Source organism: Prunus dulcis, chromosome 1, assembly GCF_902201215.1.
Source record: "Prunus dulcis chromosome 1, ALMONDv2, whole genome shotgun sequence".
Taxonomy (NCBI): Eukaryota; Viridiplantae; Streptophyta; class Magnoliopsida; order Rosales; family Rosaceae; genus Prunus; species Prunus dulcis.
Window position 1 is genome coordinate 856,941 of NC_047650.1, and position 17,108 is coordinate 874,048.

General features: G+C 37.7%; 2 protein-coding genes across 2 annotated transcripts; both read left to right on the forward strand.

Annotated features, from left to right (window-relative positions):
* Positions 1–1,484: 1,484 nt before the first annotated feature.
* Positions 1,485–2,832, forward strand: LOC117614111 (peptide-N(4)-(N-acetyl-beta-glucosaminyl)asparagine amidase-like; the record flags this gene model as incomplete). Its single annotated transcript, XM_034342804.1, has 4 exons — positions 1,485–1,601; positions 1,705–1,782; positions 2,157–2,276; positions 2,509–2,832. Coding segments are annotated over 4 exons (492 nt in total), but the record flags the coding sequence as incomplete, so codon positions are not given.
* Positions 2,833–7,096: 4,264 nt separating this feature from the next.
* Positions 7,097–9,579, forward strand: LOC117614516 (putative F-box/LRR-repeat protein 23). The gene is made up of 4 exons (XM_034343356.1): positions 7,097–7,347; positions 7,505–7,688; positions 8,021–8,442; positions 8,602–9,579. The coding sequence occupies exons 2-4, from the start codon at positions 7,539–7,541 to the stop codon at positions 9,209–9,211; spliced, it is 1,182 nt and encodes a 393-aa protein (XP_034199247.1). The 5' UTR covers positions 7,097–7,347; positions 7,505–7,538; the 3' UTR covers positions 9,212–9,579.
* The last annotated feature ends 7,529 nt before the right edge of the window (positions 9,580–17,108 follow it).

The window sequence follows — 17,108 nt, forward strand, 5'->3', positions numbered from 1 at the left end:
AGGAAGATAAGGTAAAGATATTCAGAGCCACTTTGTTTAATCCTGTACTAAACTAATTAAGACTAAGTTCTTGGCTTTACATGCAATTTGTTAAGTTTTTGTTCTTTTATCATTTGTCTAAAGCTTTCCACTCAGAGACTGGTGAGTCAAACTCACACCTAAATTATGTCTTTTTCTTTAATCAAGTCTGTGAAGCATTATTAGCAGAGGAAACCTTTAATCGAGTTTAATGGACAAAAAAGAATTAGTGGAGGCAAACCTTGTTCAAATTCTTGATTGCCAATTAGTTGAGAAAAGTAGGGAGTAGTTTATTTTAGGAGCCTTTTGGTAGTGGAATGAGTTCTTCAGGAATGAAAGTTCCTTTGTTCATTCCTTGGGGATGAAAGTGATAACAGTATCTCGTTCCACTGTTTGAAAATGCTGGGAAGTGATAACCAGGATATACCTGTTATTTCCATTCCATTCCCATGTTTAGTTTTTGTAGGTAGTGATGAAAATCAAAATTTGTTCATTTTTTCACTAATACCCTTTTTTTTATAAAAAAATTCCAAGATTTTTTTATGGAAAACAAAAGGTGGTATTTTAATTTATAATGTGGTTGGTTTAGCCATCAAGAGTGCAATAAATGTATTCCCAAGGCATGGAAATTGCATACCCGAGGGGGTCCAAGGGTTTGATTCCATCCTTCATGGGTGTGCAATTCCTATGTAACATGTATCACATTCCGAGGGACTTGTTTACCATATTTGGAATGACATACCCATTCCCAAACTTCTAATTCGCGAAACCTAACGGGCCCTAAAGTATGTAAAATTATTAGACCCATATAAGGCTTAACATAAATTTGAACTTTTGATCTATCTTGTAGGGCATATGGAGTCTGGATTATTTCATCTGAATTTGTGTTATAAATGCAATGACCATAGGGTTTCTGTAGTCTAGTAAAGCTAAAGCACTGTGCACTAAGTGAATTCCCATTGTGCTTCACATAAACAGCTAGTCTAAGTTTTTTGTTTCCTTTCATATTTTGAACTTTCTATGTTGTAGGAGGGTTAACTAGTGTGGATCCGGTCTGTAATTAGATTAGTAGAAAGAAGATATCCACCTCCCTCTCAACCCTCTTTTTAAAGTGAATGGAAAGCACTTGCAAGTAATTCGTCTTAAATGTTCACTGGGAAAATTTACTTCTTAATTACATGATTTGACAACTAGGATCAACAAGTAAGTTAGTAGATATAGTACCATGACTTTTCTTTTAGTTTGCTGATGTTGTTTTGAGTTCTCACTCTTTAATCCTGTGTACATCTTGTCCATTGTTTTGTACTGCTATCTCTTCTTATTGAAATTTGTTTCCTATAAAAGAAAGATAAAGGAAAAAAAAATATAATACACACCTAAAAGTACCTCATTATGCTGTTTTAGAACTTGCTTCCCCCTTTTATCAGTTTGTTGTATCTGTTTCCTTATTTTTTAAATAATAATAAATCAGTTTTCTTTTTCCTTATCTGTTTGTACAGGCAGAAAGGAGGAGGAGACTTGGGTTGCCACCAGAAGATCCTTCAACTGCAAAACCTGCTGCACCTGTTGTGGAAGAGAAAAAGGCATGAGCTTGTTTAAATATATTATTTACCTATAATGCCATTCAGAAATTGTTGAAACCTGTACTGATGCACCTCTGTTGTATTAATGGTATCTGACGTACAGAGCTCATTGCCCATAAGGCCTGCTACAAAAGCAGAGCAAATGAGAGAATGTTTGCGATCTCTCAAGCAGAACCACAAGGTAAAAACTGTTACCTGTAATGTCAATAATTCATTAAAAACAAGAAAATAAAATTTCAACTTCTTGATATTGAGGGCCTTTTTGTAAGAACCACATACAGCTCTGGTACAAGAGACCAAAAATTAAGTTTTCCTTTCAAGGGTTTCATGATTCTCCATAGTCAAGTGCTCATTTTTGTATTTTTAATGTCACTCGTACTGACACTGTTAAGCCATGACCCTAGATACCAGCCATAGTTACTTTTTTAAATAAGACGGAAAAAAAGATATGTGAAATGCTATTTCTTGAAAAGAAACTGCTCTCACTTTTTATCTGTTCAACGTTTTGTTGTATGGATTGTGGGCAATGGCCTTATTTTCTCTTTCTGTGCGTAGGAGGACGATGCCAAAGTGAAGAGAGCATTCCAGACTCTTTTAACTTTTGTAGGGAATGTTGCCAGAAATCCCGATGAGGAGAAATATAGAAAAATAAGACTCACTAACCAATCTTTCCAGGTAGAACAACTTATCATGCACAGAAAACAGCTATCTGCTGAGAAATCTTTTCCTGTTATATGATTTTATACTCGTTACAAGGTGTTTCGGTTGGACTCAGATGTTAATGGTTTAATGTTGCATTGACTGTACCCCATTATTGATCTATATTCTTTTAATACCCATGTTTCTTGTTTGTTGACATAACTCCTTGTTTGTTTTCTTTGTTATCAATCACTCATTACGTTAACAGGATAGAGTTGGTTCATTCAAAGGAGGTATTGAGTTTCTTGAGTTGTGCGAGTTTGAGAGGGTAGAAGGGAGCGAGTTCTTGTTTCTTCCTAGGGACAAGGTTGACATGGCAGTGCTGAATTCAGCTGGGTCTGAGCTAGACTCTGCAATAAAGAATCCCTTTTTCGGTGTTCTTTAAGTTCAAAGATGTTTTCATTATATATACAGTTTTTCTTTTTCGGATTTGGTGAGGTGAAATTGATGCGTTCGGGTTGTTTATTACATTACGACACCGTTTTGGCCATTATTAATATATGGTTATGAATTAAGGGATCTTTACTGCGAATTTCATTTAAGATAAACTTGGATCAAGAAGGAACACCTTAAACCTAGGGTGTCGATTTTCACTTTTTGTTTACTTAAATAATTAATTTGGATAATATTTTCGGATAAGATTTTTGGGTTCCTACGTGTCAATACTATTCATATCGGATAAGATTTTCGGTTTCAAATTTCAGATAAATTTCAGATAAATTTCAAATTTTATATACATTTCAAAATTCAAATTTCAAATAAATTCAAAATGTCAAATTTCAGATACATTTCGAAATTCAAATTTCAGATAAATTTGAAATTTGAAATTTCATTTGAATTTCAAATTTCAGATAAGATTTTCACCCTCTAAGATTGCGCCACGTGTCATATCTATTTGTGTACATTTTTCTATAAAATCAGAGGTTCAGCTTATACCTCCCACACCAATTCTTCTCTACATTTCCATTTCTCAAATTTTAGCTTTCATTCTCCATTCTCAATGGCAGACATGGAAGAGGTTTTGGAGAGGCAAGAGAGAGAAACTAGAGAAAGAATGCGTAGACGAGCTGCAAGCAAAAGGGCACAGAGAGAACTAGATGAGCAACTTGGCATAGCAGTTGCTTTGCTGGAGGAAGAAAAGCAGGCTCGCCGTGGTTCACGAGAAGGCCGTGGGCCAAATGTGGACAGACATAGACATTCCCGGGGTAAGAATCTTATGGAAGATTATTTTATCCCACAATCTCTGTACTCTGATGTTCATTTTCGAGGGAGATATAGAATGCAACCTCATTTGTTCAAAAAAATCATGCATGATATTTGCAATTATGATGAATATTTTGTTCAAAAGAGAAATTGTGCTTGAAATTTGGGACTTCTTCCAGAGCAGAAGTTCACAGCTGTGATACGAATGTTGGCGTATGGGTCATCTGCCGATCAGGTGGATGAGATTGCTCGGATGGGGAAGTCCACTGTTTTGGAGAGCTTGGTGCGATTTTGTGATGCAGTGGAAACTCTGTACACCAGAGACTTCCTCCGCAGACCTACGCCCAGGGACCTGCAAAGGCTTCTCCAAAAAGCTGAGTCTCGAGGATTCCCTGGCATGATTAGTAGCATTGACTGCATGCACTGGCAGTGGAAAAATTGTCCAACTGCTTGGCAAGGGGACTATGGAAATAGAAAAGGGCAGAAAAGTATCATCCTGGAAGCAGTTATTGGTTTTGATACATGGGTTTGGCACGCCTTCTTCGGAGTTGCCGGATCTCAAAACGATTTGAATGTCCTAGGTCAATCCCCGGTGTTCAATGATGTTTTGAGAGGTGAAGCCCCAAATATCACATTGAAATTAACAATATCATCTACCAGACCGGGTATTATCTAGCTGATGGCATATACCCGAGGTGGACAACATTTGTGAAAACAATTCCACATCCCCGATCCCATAAGCAAAAAATTTTTGCTCGCTATCAAGAGGGGTACAGAAAAGATGTTGAGAGGTGCTTTGGTATCCTTCAAGCTAGGTGGGCTATTATCAGGGGCGCGGCACGTCTATTTGACGAGGAGGTGCTTATGAGTATAATGATGACTTGTATCATCCTCCATAACATGATTGTGGAAGATGAATATGATTACGATGCTGATGACGTGTATGAACCAAATCCCATGGACACGGCCCTAACACGAATTTATGAAAAACCAGTGGGGCCAAATGGAGAAGAAGTGCAGCATGAACCGTTGGTTAGAGACGGTAGTTTCATGGCCCGTATGATTGATCGCTACACGGAGATGCAATCGTCCTATATTCATGAACACCGTCAAGTTGACTTGATGGAGCATTTATGGGCGGTGAAAGGTCATGAAGGAAATGAAGGTGAATAAAGTGAAGTGAAGAAGTTGTTTTTATTTTATTATGCTTTGGTTGTGGTTGTTTATTTTTTATGCTTTGGTTGTGGTTTGTTTTATTTTTTATGCTTTGGTTGTGGTTTGTTTTTTATGTATGGAATGTTTTGAATAAAAAGGAATTTTGTTGAATATTTTCTTTATTGAATAAAAGAAAAGCAATACAACTAATAATAAAATAAAATACATGAATTAAACAAAACAAAAAATACAATGAAATCAAAGGTACATGAATTAAAAAAAAAAAAAAAATACAATGAAATCAAAGGCAAGTAAACTAAGACATTAAAGGCAAACAAACTATTTTAATGGTTTCCATCATTTAACCAATCCGTGTTGCTAGGTCCATCGTCACGAAAAAGTCTTCGTCTCATAACATCCCTTCGTTCTAGCTTCCAAAATTGTTTTGTTTCAGGAGACATATGGCTTGTATCCATAGCCATGGTTTCCCGATCTTTTTTTTCAATGTTTTGTTCGCGTACATACTCCCTTTCTTTGCGTACATACTCCCTTTCTTTTGCATATTCTACTTGAACTGCCATATCGTGCTCTTGTTGTTTCAAGTCCATTTCAATTCTCATGGCTTGGTGCTTTGAAAGTTCCTCCAAAAATTGAGATGCATTCTTGCTAGAATTACTCCCTCTCTTCGCCTTCGCCGCCTTCCTCCCAATAGGCCTTGGAATATTTTCAATGGGTGAGTCGGTACTCATCGGGGAATCCATAGGTGAATCCGATGCCGGCGTCTCATGAAGTGGAGTCTCGTTCAAGACTACCGTCGGACCGGTTGGAATAATTTGGAATCTCTTACAAGTCTTCACCACCTCCCAACAATGGGTATGGTTGAAACTTTTTTTCCCTTGGCCAGTAGCACCAAACCACATTTGTGCTTGTATAATCTATATAAAAAAAAATGAAATGGAAATGCAAGAGAATTTTTAAAATATTGGCAATGCAACATGTAAAAAAAAAAAAACTAATGGAAATTAAAGAATTAATAAAAAAATGCAACATGTATTAAAAAAAAAATAGAGACATATTAACAAAATATATAAATTGCAAGAAACATTTAAATAAAAATTAATATGACATAGAAATTAATAGAAGAAAAATGACAAATAATTTACCTCATTGCTAAGATTTTCTCCGCTTCGTTGGTTGTCAATCGCTTTTGCTAAAGCATTTCTCCATTTCCCCAACTCTTTATTAAGAACTTTCCACCTACTGGATAATGCCATTTCTGTACGTGTAGAACCAATTGCCCTTTCACAAAATGCTTGATGAATTTTTTTCCACATATGAGAAAATTTAATCTCATTGCCCGTTTCTGGACAATGACTAACTTGGACCCAAGCCTCACACAAGCTAACATCTTCCATCATGCTCCATGCCCCTCCATTTTCATTAGAAGAACCCATAATATGCTAGAAAAAAATTACAACTTCAAAGTGAAAAAATATTGAATAGAAAGTGAATAAATTTTGAGGAGAAAGTGAACAATAGTAGAAGGAGAAGAAAATATATGAGGATTTGGTGTTAAAAGTGAAGAGTATTGGTTGGTATTTATACACAAAAAATTCTGTAATTTTTGTGTATTTTTTTAAAAAAAATTCGATTTTTTTTCAATTTTTTTGGCAGAAAAATTGGCTGCCGTCGGATGGAAGGAAAAATTCCAATCGGAGCGACCAGAGGCCGCCACGTGTCAAAGAGCCGTTGGCGGCACTGTAGCGCTGATTTGAATTTTTTTTTAACGTTGGCGCACGCGCCAACGGTAAAAAAAAAATTCGAATTTTCAGGGCTGACGCCATGCTGGCGTCAGCTATTTTGTCCTGGACTTCGGGCGCGACCTTGGGCTGAAATCGACTTCGGGCCTGCCCGTTTTGGTGGGCCCCACACTCGCCCGGGCTGACTCTGGCCTGCTGGACTTGATTTTTTCGCCCAAACCCCCCCCAGCCCGAGTCCACTTCTGCCGCTGGACTTGCTCTAAGGGGAGGGCTGTTTGGGCCAAAATCTTGTTTCTAGCTGCAAGGGCTAACCCTGGGAGGAGATGAGTTTGTTGATGTCATCAACAACAAAAATTTAAAAAAAATCTACAAAAAATACAAAAAATTCCATTTTTTTTAAAATTAAAAAAAAAAAACAAAAAAAACAAGCCATTCATGTTGAAACCATTTGTGAAAAAAAGTAGTTCTCTGTTTAAAAATAAAATAAATTAAAATCATGTCATACGAAATAAAACTGTGTTATATTAAATATTTTAAAGCTTTTTTTTCTTTTTCTTTTTTAAATTGTTTTATGAATATATCTAATTTTCGGTGGGCGGACGAATTCGAGGAATAAGTTTTGAGTTTTTTTATTTTTTTATTATTTTCTTAGAATACATATATATAGACCTTCTCATATTGTCCAGCCCAAGGTACGGTAGAACAGCCCAATACTCATATTGGTCATGCATAACAGCGTAGCCCACTACTCAATTCAATTCTCATCAGGGACACATTCTCCCTCTATCTCTCTCTCACTTCAATTCAACTTCCGTTCAAGAATCAACATTCGGGCGACCCAAAAAAATAAAGAAAGAAGGAATTAAGATTCTTGGCTCAACTTTCTTCTTCCTTCAAACCAAAACCTGGTTCAGTTCTTCTTCGTCCGGGTAATTTTAATCTTTAATCTAGGGTTTTAGAAATTTCTTATCAGTTTTCGTTTTAAATTCTGCCCCTTTCTCTTCAATTAGTCCTTTACTTGGTTTTCAAGTTAAAAAGTCTTCTTCTCCTAACCTGATATTGATTTACCTCATTACGTGTTTGCAGATCAAACTCATTGAATTTGTCTGAGGCTGTGGGAATGATGTTTGGGTATTTAGGTTTTTGTGCAGAGAAGCTTTGTCTATTTTGCGCAAGAGTACGAGCATTAATTCCACCGTTTTTGTCTTCTCTCTTTTCTTGGAACTCCAATGGCCAAAAATACCTAACCCACCTTCAGAAGCTTGACCAGGTATGATTTTTATAGCATGATAATCTATCATTGTCAGGGTACAAATGAAAATATATATATTCTTTAATTTTTACTCATTAAATTTGTTGGATTTCTCAGTTCATCCTGTTCATAAAAGTTTACTGAAAATATTGATTACATCATGGTGGTTTTAGATTGCAAGATTGAAAATGAATATAATGAAGGGGAAAAAAAAAATTTACTTTGAGGTTGGGAGTTGAGACTAGATTGGCTATGTTGAATTTCCTTGTGCTGTCCTTGGTATGCATTTTGGTTATGTATTGTACAATAATATATGAATAAGCCATATTTCTGGATTTCGTTTCTTGTAGATTGATCAACCAAGATGGGAGGACTTACCTCTGGACTGTTTGGTGAATGTGTTTGGAAGAGTTGGTATGAGGTCGTTGCTCTTAAATGTTCCTTTTGTGTGCAAGTCATGGCACAGGACGAGCCTCGACCCTTCATGCTGGCAACGTCTCATTTTTATTGACACTGAAACTGAGATGGACCTTGAAACTCGTCAATTTTGGTGTTGTGATAATGAAATTGAAGCTGATATTGACATTGAATCTGATCGTCGCTGTTTTGAGGCATTGATGAATAGATTTGCATGTCAATATCGAATGGATGATACCTGTTTTTCTGACACTGGATTTATACAGTTCGTAGTCAATCGTAGCAGAGGACATGCAACTTTCCTGAGGCTACCTGGAGTCTGTCCGGAAGCTGCAATGAAATACGTTGGGGATGTGTAAGTTTTCTCCAAATCATTCAAATGTATTTTGATGTCTATAGATAGAGAGAAAAGGGTGACTCTTTGGTTAAGCTATATTTTCTATGACATGCACTTTGACATTAAAACCATTTTATAGTCACCTGTAAAATGAGTCTGATGAACTTTTATTTGCAGGTGTCATGGACTCAAGGGTTTGTCTTTGCCCAGACGTTTACTGCTCTGTTCACCAAGCATCGTTGCAGAACTGATTGGTAAGTGCAAACATTTGGAGTTGTTGTCAGTTGGGGGCAGCCATAATTTCGAGGAGATCCTTTTACAATTCAGCATGGGCTGCTGCAAGAATTTTCTCAACATGGATGTGCCAGCTGCTTTAAGGAATAGGGAAGGGAATAAGAATGTTCCTGATATTATTCCAAATGTTAGCTTCTTATGCAGCTATAATTTTGAGGAAATCTTTTCACAGATCCGCATTCACTGCAAGAATTTTTGTGGTTTAAATGTGTCGGGTGCTTTAATGAGAAGAGAAGATGTGTTGGCAATTGTCAACTTGCTTCCTCATATTAAATACTTAATCTTGAGGAAGTCATTCATTGATCGGGATGATCTTGCCACATTACTTCAAGGCTGCGAAGAACTTGTGCTTTTGGATGCAAGGAATTGCTGTGGTTTTGATGAAGGTGATGTTGAAATATCAGTGCTTGCTTCTCATATTGGTAAATTCAGCTGTGAGGGTTCTAGATATGTTGACCCTCTTCTGTGGTTGCGTAGTCACAAATATATTTAGACATTGATGTGAGTGCTTTTCAAGCAAAGCAAAGCATACCCTTATTAGCTTAGGTGTTTCTTGTCCAGTTCTTTCTTAACGGGGTTCGATATTTTAAACGCTCTTTCCATGACACCGAAGTGATTGATGGTTGAGATTGAGACTTGTTTCTGTCGGGTAGTGACAGTTGAGAATTGTAAATTCAGTTTGTTGGTAGGTTTGGAGGGTTTATGTAATAGGCTACAGACTTGAACCTTGGGTTGTGTAATTGCCTAATATAGTAGATATTATTGTCTGATGATATCTTCTTTTATTTTATTTTTAGTAATGTAGCTAAAATTGTATTGAAGTTTATGCTCCTGGATATAATTAAGCCCCTTTGTCTGCAAGTCATGGTTGAGTTTTGTTGTTGTTGTTGATAAAAGCTTGGGGGAGGTGGAAATCGTAGCACCTTAGCCACTGGAGCTATAAACTCCTTGCAAGTCGGCATGCCTTTTAGAGTTATATTTATATTTTATTTTAGTTTTGTAAATTTCTACAACACAAACTGAGCAGTGAGTACCTTTAAGAAATTAAAATCATTTCACCTGCTTACAAGTTACATGCCTCTACACCCCTCATGATGGGCTCTGCCACCATTAGAAAAGAACTAGCAAAGACGAGATGAAGCCAGGCAACAAATAATGGTCTCCATCTATATCATCCCATGATCTCTTCAAACCAGCCTACTTACCATGACCCAGGGCGGTGAATTAGCTTCACAAATCCTGGAAGTGCTTGCACACGATCTGCTGAGAAGGCTGCAATAAACTCCTTGAAGCTACTCAGTTAGGACTTCAGAACGATTTTCAGATCAGCCCCTATATATGCCTTAAACAACTATAACGTTCAATACCTTCCTGATCCTCCACAGGCCAAAATCTTAGGCTTATAAGGCCTTCCACACAAAATCTTCATACAATTCTTCTCCATCCCCAATATTTTTTACTCTCCACTCACATTATTCACTTTCCTCACCAATTCTCCATACAAACTATTCTCCTTCCAATATTTCTTACTCTCCACTCATATTTTTCACTTCCCACACCAATTCTCCATACAAACTCTTCTCCTTCCAATATTTTTTACCCTCCACTCACATTTTTCTACTACTTTCCATTTGTATAAAAAAACAAAACAAAACAAATGGCATCTTCTGTCGAAACCGGGGGCTCGTGGTCAACTCAGGAAGATATTGCATTGTGTCACTCTTGGGTGAACATTAGTCATGACCCTATCACGGGCAATGAGATGAAGTTCCATCATATGTGGAGCAAAATTCATGGAGAATTTTGTCAAAGATCGGGTTCCATTCGGACCGAAATGGCGTTGTCTAGTAGATGGAAACTTCTGAATAAAGAGTTAGGCAAATGGAGAAATGCCTTGACAAAAGCAAGGGAGAACATTCGAAGCGGTCAAAATCTATCCGATGAGGTAAAATATTTATAATACCATTTTCATCAATTTAATGTAACTTTTTTTTTTTTGGCATATTCTATTTCTTTTTCTTGCATAATTTTTTTTTTTCTTTTTGCATGTCCAATTTGTCTATATTTTCTTGCATAATTAATTTTATTGTTGCATTTCAAATTAGTTTAATTTTCTTGCATAATAATTTTTTTTTCTTGCACTTTCAATTATTTATTTTTAATAGATCATACAAGCACAAATGTGGTTCGGTGCCATGGGGCAAGGCAAAAAAAGTTTCGTGCATTTCCAATGTTGGGAAGTTGTGAAGGATTGTTCGAGATTCAAAATTATTCCCACCGGTCCTTCGGTTGTGTTGAATGAGACGCCACTCCACGATTCACCATCAACCGATTCGCCATTGGACTCCCCAATGGAAACGGAGTCACCACTCCCACGTCCGCCGAGACCGATTGGGAGAAAGGCGGCAAAGGCCAAGAGAGGGGGCACTTCGAACAATGAATGTATACAATTATTGGAGCAAATAGCTAAGAACACCTCACTAAGAATTGAGAGAGACTTGAAAAGAGATGAAGTGGACAAGGCACGAGAGGAAACATTTGCAATTCAACAGCAGCATGCACAAGAAAAAGACATGGATGATAAAGAGATGAAAATCATGGCCATGGATACGAGCCATATGTCTCCTGAAACAAAGGCCTATTGGAAGCATAGACGAAGGGATGTGATGAGAAGAAAACTTTTCCATGACGACGGACCTAGCAATACGGATTGGTTAAATGATGAAAACCATTAGGTTGTATTGAAACACCTTTGCCATATGTTGTATTGTTGTATTGTTGTATTGTTGTATTGTTGTATTATCCTTTAATTTGTTGTATTGTTTCCTTTTCATTAAATAAAAAAAGCATTAAATAATATGACTATTTATTAAAAACATTTGAGCATCAAAACAAAGATTAATTAAAAACAAACCTTAATTTATTGCAAACAACACACAAAACAAACCATACATAAAAGCATAATAATAATAAAAAAACAAAGCATAATTCCAAAAAACACCACACACAAATAAAGCATAATTAAAAACAAAGCATAATTCCAAACAAGCACTAATCTTGACTTCATCCATTGTGATTGCCTTTCATCTCCCACAAGTGCTCGATCAAGTCAACTTGACGTCTCTCGTGAACATATGAAGATTGCATTTCTTCATAACGATCAATCATGGGGTTGTTGAATCGACCATCCCGAACTAACGGTTCGGGCTCCATTGGTAGTCCATTTGGTCCCATCGGCCTTTCATATATTCTTGTCAATGCCGTGTTCATGGGATCGGGTTCAAACACCTCTGGAGCATCGTAGTCATACTCATCCTCCACAATCATGTTGTGGAGGATGATGCAAGTCATCATAATACTCCTCAGCACCTCCTCGTCTAGCATCCGAGCAGCACCCCTGATAATTGCCCAACGAGCTTGCAAGATACCGAAACACCTTTCCACGTCTTTCCTGTAACCTTCTTGAAAGGAAGCAAAGCTTCTTTCCTTCTCGGATTGGGGATTCGGAATTGTTTTCACGAATGTCGTCCACCTAGGATAAATTCCGTCGGCAAGGTAGTACGCACCAGAGTATACGGTATTGTTGATTTGGTATGTGACCTGGGGGGAATGACCTCGCAATACCTCGTCGAACACCGGGGATTGACCAAGGACATTGAGGTCATTCTGAGATCCGGCAACCCCAAAGAAGGCATGCCAAACCCAACAGTCGAATGAAGCTACGGCCTCCAAAATTATACTTTTTTGGCCCTTTCGATTCCCGTAGTCTCCTTGCCAAGCAGTAGGACAATTCTTCCACTGCCAATGCATGCAATCAATGCTTCCAATCATGCCTGGGAAACCTCGAGCCTCTGCTTTTTGTAGCAACCTTTGGAGGTCCCTCGGCGTGGGTTTGCGAAGGTACTCCCTCGTGTACAAATTTTCCACTGCATCACAGAATCTCACCAAACATTCTAGGATAGTTGATTTTCCCATCCTTGCAATCTCATCCACCTGCTCTGCAGATGCCCCATAAGCAAGCATCCGCAAAGCAGCTGTAAGTTTTTGCTCCGGGATAAGACCCAAAACTCCAACAGCATCATGCTTTTGAATGAAGTATGTGTCGTAATTACAAATATCATGCATGATTTTTTGAAACAAATGTGGCTGCATTCTATATCTCTCTCGAAACTTATGAGCAGGATATAACGAATTTGGGATAAAGTAATCCTCCAAGAGATTCTTACCCCGAGACTCTCTACGTCTGTCCACATTTGGGGCACGAGGACGACGGTGTTGCCTTGATTGATTAAGCATACACACCGCTACTGCAAGCATTTGTTCCTCTTCTTCATCGGCGTCTCGATCTTCTTCAGCACGTCTACGCCGGATTTCTTCCCTTTCTTTATGTTGCCTCTCTAACACCCTCCTCAAGTTTGACATTGAGAGTAGAATGTGTTTTGTAAAATCTGAGAAATGAAGGAATAGAAAAGAGATGGTGTGAGAGGTATGAGGCCTCTGGTGTAGTTTTATAGAGGGATTCAGAAGATAGAGATGACACGTGGCACAATTTTAGAGGATGAAAATCTTATCTGAAATCTGAGATCACTATTTGTAAAAAAATATCTGAAAATCTTATCAGACATGGGACACGTGGCACAATTTTAGAGGGTGAAAATCTTATCTGAAATATGAGATTATAATTTTTTTTAAATATCTGAAAATCTTATCTGACATGGGACACGTGGCACAATTTTAGAGGGTTAAAATTTTATCGAAAATCTGATATTATAATTTTTATTAATGAATATCCGAAAATTTTATCTGGAATAAGACACGTGGCAACCGAGATTCACATCCGAAAATCTTATCCGAAAATTTAATTACAAAAGATTATCAAAATTAATGATTTAAAGTATAAAAAAAATAGGAAATAAAGTACAATGAATAGTAATTGCCCTAGACTTGCCCTAGACTTTGCCCTTGTGGGTGGAACCACAAATGGCAAGGCTGACACTATTCACGTGAATAGTGACAGCCCTTGCTTGCCCTTGCCTTAGACTTTGCCCTAAGGGGTGGACATGCTCTAAGGGGTTGCACAGAATGCGAACAAGTCCCATCACTCGGCCATTTACCAAATCTTAGGCTTGTTCATTTGGAAGGTATGCGTAGGCTTAAATGTGTGGGAGCTGAGTTTGACATCTGGTAGCTTCCCATCAGTTAAGAGAGTATCTTTCTTATAATACCACAAGGAATTTCGGAAAGAAATGCTAGGAAATTGTGCTCCCTATTTTCGAATGGTGAAGCCCTCAGCAACATCTTGTCAAGTTTTAATTCCTTACATGTGTTAAATTTATCCAAGGCTGAAATTGAGGATTTTCCAAGTTCAATCGGCAACATCTTGTCAAGTTTAATTGCTTTACGCGTGTTCAAAGTTTCTGGAACAAAAATCAGAGAATTGCCAAAATCTATTGGCAAGCTTTATAATCTGTAAACGTTAAGAATGTGTAATACACGGCATCTTTGAAGGTTTTCAAAGGAAATGCAAAATCTGATAAACTTGAGGCATGTTTATTTTGACGAGTACGTGGAAGTTGCATTTGGGATGAGACGATTGACTCATTTGCAAACATTACCTTCCTTAACTTTAGATAACGAAAGGAATCATGGAATTGACGAGCTGGGTGGCTTAAACCAATTAGAAGGTGAACTAAGTAGTAGATTTTTGGAAAATGCGAGAGACAGAGATGAAATACAGGAATCTAATTTAGCTGGTTAAGCAAATATACAAGGGTTGACGTTACAGTGGGTTATTACAGGGATATAAACGACAAGGAAATGGATGTATTAGAAGGCCTCCAACCAAAACCTGAGTTGGAAATCTAGAGATTGACAAAATCATGAGTGCTAAATTGGCATCATGGATGATGAGTGGCTTGTTGCCACTCAATTTGAAAGAGATTCGGTTATCCAACTCAGCCATTTGCCAAACCTTAGGCATATTATATTCCAAACGCAAGCTCTGCCTGAACCATTTCAGAACCTCATATTAACTTCGTGTTTTAAAAGCTTTGCTAGTATTCAAGAAATTTTTGTTTTATCAATTCATCCCTCCAACAACAACATGAGAAACTGCTTACCATCTATGCAACATTTTACCAAATTACAACTGTTGGAATTCTTGGTTCTCCCATCTGTGGGAAAGATTAGTGATAATCAGCAGCGACTAAACAGTACAGTCAGTTCCAAATTGCTCAAAACGTCCCTTTGTAATCACCTATACACGTTCAAAATCACTACATACATCCGCTTCTCTTTTGGCGTTCCTCTTTGATTAGTTTTAGTTTTTAACCTTTACTTATTGTGTGCATTCTGAGTTAACTCTTTTCTAATCCAGTATACTGGCTATGTCAATGCCATGTCTGTTGTATGCAAATAGACTTTTATTGTTACTTTGATTTGTAGGTTTTCAAGAGGCCATAAGTCGAAAGGAAGAGCTGGTGTGGAAGATATTGTGTAGGTACTTGAGATCTATTTCCCCTGTTGTCCGACATAGGTGGTGAGTTACTTATTTTTGTGTGGATAATGCATGACATGTTAGGATTCAAATCAAAACACACAGGAGTGGCATTTTTGTTAATCCCAAATTAACTCATGATTCTAGTCTAGATAAGGATTCGACTTGCAAAATTGAACCTAGGGTTCATATTGATGTAAAAACTTATGGTGCTGCCAATTTTATATTAGCATAGCTTCTTACGAGTGTCAACACCACTTCTCTGTTACAAAGTAACCAAGAGAAGTGTTTGGCTCCTTATAAAATTATTCCTTATGTTTCAATAAGAATTATTATTAGTGAATTGATGTAAACCTCTGCTCACGCTTTAATAGTATTTCTTTTGTTTAAATAAGAATAGTGATTGGCAGGCTTTTGTAATTTGTTTGTTTCATGTATAATTAAGTTGATCCTGGTTGCACATTACACAGAACAAGGCTGGCTTGTCATGTCTCATTGAACCAAGACTTGGAGCAGGAATTACAAGAAACTTAGCATTTACGATTACCAGGGATGTCTCTGCTTAAGTCAGTAAAGAGTGGAGTACAAAGTCAGTAGGTATTGAAAGCTGAAATCAAAACTCTCTCAATTGTCAATTCTCTTCTTAATTTGTACAGTACAGGTATTGCTTTGCTTAAAAACATCCAAGATAAGTTACATGTGTTATAAAATAACCTGAGATATGTGCGGATATTGAGCTGTACGTAAAATAGATAAGACACAGCTTTTAACGAGGTTCGGCTATGCCTACGTCCTCGGAGAGCAGCAGCGGTAACCTTTCACTATAAAAATCTGTGGCTACAACTTTAGTGTTTACAACATATGTGGCTCACTGAATTTTCTCTCTAGGAAAATTTCTCTCTGCTTTCTCTTCTCTCTTTTCTTTCTTTTTCTTCTTCTTTCTTTCTTTCTTTCCGTTTCTCTTCTTATTTATAGGCTGAGAAAATCACTATTCATCACTATTCATCACTATTCATCACTATTCACCCGTGACAGACAAACTCTATCAAAGCCGCCAAATGAACAGTAATGAATAGTGAATGAACAGTAATGAATAGTTAGTGGGCTCCACATAAAGACTTTTATAACACTCCCCCTTGGAGACCACATGTCCCTAGATTGGTTGCCTCATTAAAACCTTGCTTGAAAAAACCCAGTGGGAAAATCTATGCGAAGGAAAAAGAGTACAACGTGCATATGTCCTATGTTAGAGGACTCTTGAATGCTCCCCCTGATTTTGCATGCTCCAACTTGATTGCTTGCAGAGTTGTCGTAATCCGATGCCATGCACTAACCTTTGGAAAGTATATTTCGGCAATGATTTAGTGAAGAGATCTGCCAGGTTATCACTTGAGCGGATTTGTCCGACTTTGATTTCTTGACTCTTCTGGAGCTCATGTGTATAGAAAAACTTTGGTGATATGTGTTTGGTCCTGTCACCTTTGATATATCCTCCTGTGATCTGAGCAATACAAGCTGCATTGTCCTCATTCAGAATTGTTGGAGTGTCTGTTGTTGAGGGTAGGGCACATGTGCTTCGGATGTGATGGATTACCGACCTTAACCAAACGCATTCACGACTGGCTTCATGGAGGGCAAGTATTTCTGAGTGATTGGAAGATGTGGCCACTAATGTTTGTTTTGTTGACCTCCATGAGATCGCAGTTCCTCCACATGTAAATACATATCCAGTCTGTGATCGTCCTTGATGTGGATCAGAGAGATATCCTGCATCAGCATAACCAATAATACTCTGGGCGTTGGTCGATTCACTGGAATAGAATAACCCCATGTCTGTTGTCCCACGAAGGTATCGTAGAACATGTTTGATGCCGGTCCAGTGTCGCCATGTTGG

What these genes read in the sequence shown, in the direction of transcription:
- LOC117614516 (XM_034343356.1), top strand. Translation starts at nt 7,539, where the DNA reads ATGATGTTTGGGTATTTAGGTTTTTGTGCAGAGAAGCTTTGTCTATTT. An exon ending in ACCTTCAGAAGCTTGACCAG is followed by an intron (nt 7,689 to 8,020) that starts GTATGATTTTTA and finishes CGTTTCTTGTAG; the next exon opens with ATTGATCAACCAAGATGGGA. An exon ending in ATGAAATACGTTGGGGATGT is followed by an intron (nt 8,443 to 8,601) that starts GTAAGTTTTCTC and finishes TTTTATTTGCAG; the next exon opens with GTGTCATGGACTCAAGGGTT.